This window comes from Myotis myotis, unplaced genomic scaffold, assembly GCF_014108235.1.
Source record: "Myotis myotis isolate mMyoMyo1 unplaced genomic scaffold, mMyoMyo1.p scaffold_m19_p_1, whole genome shotgun sequence".
NCBI lineage: Eukaryota > Metazoa > Chordata > Mammalia > Chiroptera > Vespertilionidae > Myotis > Myotis myotis.
The window spans coordinates 170,087,167-170,092,077 of NW_023416313.1; the positions used below are offsets into that span (position 1 = coordinate 170,087,167).

At 38.5% G+C, this 4,911-nt stretch overlaps 1 protein-coding gene across 1 annotated transcript; it reads left to right on the forward strand.

Moving 5' to 3' along the window:
• The first annotated feature begins 249 nt into the window (after window positions 1-249).
• LOC118676530 (nuclear nucleic acid-binding protein C1D-like) lies at window positions 250-2,733 on the forward strand. The gene is made up of 2 exons (XM_036350665.1): window positions 250-706; window positions 2,531-2,733. The coding sequence occupies exons 1-2, from the start codon at window positions 250-252 to the stop codon at window positions 2,731-2,733; spliced, it is 660 nt and encodes a 219-aa protein (XP_036206558.1).
• Window positions 2,734-4,911: the final 2,178 nt, after the last annotated feature.

Below are 4,911 nucleotides of genomic sequence, written 5' to 3' on the forward strand. Positions count from 1 at the left end.
ATTTCACAGATGCTAAACCTGATTTTGATCTGATAGCTGGATTCAAAAGAGAAGATTGCGCAGGCAATTGGTGGAGGGCTTTTCTTGAAAAGACAAATGACATGTGATGATTAATTATGAAAGCATGCAGTTGAGGAGGTGCCCCAGATTACTAAGAATTAGTAATGTAGATCTTCTCCAAGTGAGAATATAAGAAGTCGGCAGTCTGCAATCAGAAGAGGGCCCTCAGGGAGCATACAGTTGGTCATAATGGCCAAAGAAGAAATGAATAAAGACCTGCCAGCAGAAATTCATGAGTATTTATCAGCATTTCAGAATTCCATTGGTGCTGTGGATGACAGGCTGGCGACCATGATGTCTATTTCTGGAAATGAGCTGTTGCAGAAGTTGGATCCACTTGAACAAGCAAAAGTAGATTTAGTTTCTGCTTACATGCTAAATTCAATGTTTTGGATTTGTTTGGCAACTCATGGGGTTAATCCCAAGGAACATCCGGTAAAGCAAGAATTGGAAAGAATCAGAGTGTACATGAATAGAGTCAAGGAAATAACAGACAAGGGGAAGGCTGCCAAGCTGGACAGATGTGCAGCTTCCAGATTTATAAAAAATGCCTGCTGGGAACCAAAACCTAAAAATGCATCCAAAGTTGCCAGTAAAGGAAAAAGTAAAAATTACCTTTTGGTTTTGATGTACACATGTTCAAAAAGTACATCATTTTTATTGTTTTGCACAAAATAGATGATTATGTGGCAGTGCATGGTTTAAATGTATTTTTTCTTGAATTCATATAATATTTACATTTAAATTTCTAATGCTAAATATATTTCCCCCCAGAAAACAAACAAAAAAATAGGCCATGTAATTTAATGAGATGTTTGTTTGTTTTATTGAGGAAAGACCTGGGTGGATCAGGGGACACTGATCCTAGAACCAAGCAATTTTAGAGACAGCAGACACCTTTGATCTTTTCTTCTAAACCTCTCTTCTAATCCTATAGCATATTATGTCTCTTTCTACAGTTATGTTTCCATATCTATTCATACCAAATGTAAGTATTGCATTTGCCTTTTAATTCCTTAGCATATTTCATAAACCTGGGTAATGCAATTTTGCTTAAAATCAAGTTATATATGGTTTCATCTTTAGCCCACATCTTCCATGACCTCAATTACTGTATTAAAATATTGTTAGCAAATTAACAATAAATAATAGCATTTATTACATGAGATCAAGTTCACTTTACAAGTAATTTACATATTGTCACAATGACTCTGTGCCAATTGCCTATGATTTTGACATTGTTTGTGGGAGAGTGGCCAGCACTAATGCACAGGATCGAGACAATTTATTATGACACACTCTCTCTATGCTGTGGGGTATTGAAGGAATTAGTGCAATAGACCAGAAGTCAGTGCACATAATCAGTGTGGCTCTACCTGCTGACTTCTGAAGCAGAAAGTGTCCAGTACCGACTGAGCTCAGGGATACAGGAAGAAATAAAGATGGCTTTCTAAGCAATAATTTGAACCAATCTCATGTGTCATCTTTTACCTCCATGCATCTTCCTTAATTGTGTCTCTCTGTGCAAATGCTTTGGGTAGTGTATGGCCACGTGCAAAGGTGTTGAGCAGGATTGCCTGGGTTCAAATTCTGGCTCTCTATATTTTATCAGTGTGGTCTGGGCAACTCATTTAGCTATTCTATGCCCAAATTTCCTCACATATAAAATGGAGCTAGTCATTTGTGGGACGAAGTTGAAAGAGCCATCAGGCAGCTGGTTCCACAACCATCAAATCTCACAGAACTGGACAGTGCTATTCATCAGGCATGGTGTCAGATTCCTCGCATTACCTTTCAACATCTCGTGGAGTCAATGCCAAGAAGAATTGCCGCAGTATTGAAGGCAAAAGGTGGCCCAACGAAGTACTGTTGGGGTGGTCATAATAATCTGGCCACTGAGTGTGTGTGTGTGTGTGTGTGTGTGTGTGTGTGTGTATCCCATGTTCAAAGGCTGTTAAATAGCGTTGTTCACCCATATCTTCAGAAAAAAATCGCTTCTACTGTCATGGTAAACAACCTGCTTCCCTATTTATAATGGTCTGGCCCTCTAGCAACTTCAGTGCGAAATTATAGCTAATTTGCCTACAAACATCAGGTAGTCATAATAACGTGGCCACTCAGTGTATGTTGGTTATAAAGTTGCAATATTAGAGATAAGTGAACATTCAATACATATAATTTCTGAAGTAGTTCATTCTTTTCTAATAGAGTTAGCAAAAGAGAACTTTTCAAAATAGTAGTACTCAGGTGGTCTGGAGGCTTGAGAATTCCTGCCTTTTGCCCTCTCCCTTGTCGTTGCCTCTCAGACCATCTGAGAACCACTGGCAAACATGAACTGATTTCAGTCTTTCCATGTGTAGGTAAGCGAGAGTATTGCTTCTGTACATTCAAGTCCCAGAATGGCCTCAGAGATTTCCACATTCAAGAGCCCATAAATGTCTTTTTTTTCTTGCTGTACTTCTCATAATAGCAGAAGCAAAAAGCAGTGATTCTCAGAAGCAATGGTTCTCTAGATGTGGTCCTGGGATTAGCAGCAGCAAGGTTAGCATCTGGGAAGTTGTTAGAAATGCAAATTCTCGGCCCCACCCCATACTTACTGCATTAGAAGCTTTGCTGGAGGAGCCCAGCAATCGTGTTTTAACAAGCCCTGCCAATGCATCTGCTGCATGCTGAAGTTTAAGAACTGCTGCTCAATCTATGAGTCTGTCTCTATTTTGCTTGATTGAACAGTGGTTCTTAAACTTTAGCATGCGGTCAGATAACTCTGGTGTGTGGGAGCAGGAGGGTTGGAGGAATTGAGCAAAAAAGAAAAAAAAGTGATAACTCATGGACATGATCAACAGTGTGGTGATTGCAGGGGCAGGGGAATAGGGTGGGTAGAGGTGGAAGAGGGCATAGAGGGGATAAAAGGTGATGGAAAAAATAAAATAAAAAGAACCACTGATGAAAAGGGTCATGATTCTCCAGTAGGACATCAGCAACAGCTACTGCAAAAAGGGTGAAGAAAGGCTGAGCAGCCATCACCATAATAAACTATCACAGAGTGGTAGGTCTGTATCAGGCGCAGCGGTGCTTTCAGATGTATTAGGTTATTTAATTTTGACCACTGTCTCTTAAAAAGATGGTATTAGCTCAGTTGCCAGGGGAGGAAACTGAGGCACAAATCTTTACCCCTGGGCACTGAACAGTTAAATCATAGAGCTAGAAATAAAACTCTGGTCTAGCTGATCCCCAAACTCATGTTTCTTACACTATTTGACTTGGCTGCCCAAATCTTTAAAATGCACATCTTCATTCTTTGTGCTTAGTTTAAATTATTTCTATTTCAGGTACACGTTCTCTCTCTGTTTTTTAAAATGCCATATATTTGTATGTATCTGTATGTGAGTACTATAGCTAAATTCCGTACCTTGGTAATGTAGGTTAGCCATTTCATTTCAGCAGACATTTGTTGAGGGCCTACTATGTGTCGGGTATTGTAAAGGCATTTGCAGAGGTGCTCATGTTGGCATCCTTGACCTCAAAATGGTCAATCAACCAACTTGCTAGATCTAAAATTATATGGAGAAAAATTAAGCTTAAAATATTCCAGATATTTAATTCAGATAGATCTTAAATACATGAGATCTATGATACTAAGATAATGAGACACTTCTTAATGGTTAATCATCCTAGCTAATGTTGAGATTGACCAACATTGCTGACTAATTTTTATATTAGCTAGTTTAAGTAATAGTCTGAGGCAAGGGGCAATGAGTAGCAAGTTTAGAATATAGAGTTGCATCCACATGTTTGTAACCACTCATTCTTTCCACAGAATTTACTGAGGGTTTACTTTGTGTCTCACACTTTACGAGATGCTGCATGTGATAAGAAAGAATGAAAAAATAGTCCCTGCTCCCAAGGAACTAGCAAGGGACTTTGTCCTTTGACTTGCCCAGCTGTTATTAAGATCAGTCACTTGTTTTTAACATAAAATGTTCTATTTTGCCTACACTATTGTGATCATCCTCATATAAAAATGATTTGATTTCTCACTGACAGTTTTGAATTTCATTTAATATCCAGGGGTCTTAGCTCAGCCAACTTTAAAAAAAACACACACACAAATCTGTAGTCAGAGCATAAAGACAACTAATGTAATAAATGCTTGACTTTTACTTATTCTGCAAACTGAAGAGTGCTATGGGATGCAAAGATGAAAAAGAGAGTCCCCACACACCATGAAGTCACAGTCAGGCATGTAAACAAGATATTACAATGAAAAGAAATGCCTACTATCCCGGGTGTATGTAAATAATTAATGTTCATAAGAACAGAGCAGTAGATCTGTGTGGTGAATTGCTTCATGGAGGCAGTGATAACAGAGAGGAGTCTTGAAGAATGATTAGATATTCTCTAAGTACCTACCAGGGAAGGAAATTCTAAGCATAGGGAACAACATTTACAAAGGAATGGGTACATGAACTTGACATTAGGAAAACCTTGGCTAGAGTTTGGATGTATTTAAGGGAAAGGGTAAATGCTTTAGGGAAAAGAAAAGCTTTGAACACCATGTTTGGGAACTTGGAACTCATTTGATGGGCAACAAGACCCACTATAGGATGTTAAGCAAGGCCAGATGATCCTTAAACAAGAGAATTAGAAGTTCTGTGTGACTGCAGTGTGAAGAATGAGCAGAATTATTCCAGAGTTAGAGTGATATTGAGGACTAGACAAAGAAAGACTTGGGAATATACTTGGCGGGAATTAGCAATTGAATGTGTAAGGTAAAGAACGTTCAGCAGAATGTACAAATCAGCTTTACTTTTTAAATATTTGTTAGTCTGTTTTTGACTTCTGTTAAAAATC

What these genes read in the sequence shown, in the direction of transcription:
- LOC118676530 (XM_036350665.1), top strand. Translation starts at nt 250, where the DNA reads ATGGCCAAAGAAGAAATGAATAAAGACCTGCCAGCAGAAATTCATGAG. An exon ending in GATGTACACATGTTCAAAAA is followed by an intron (nt 707 to 2,530) that starts GTACATCATTTT and finishes TTCTCATAATAG; the next exon opens with CAGAAGCAAAAAGCAGTGAT.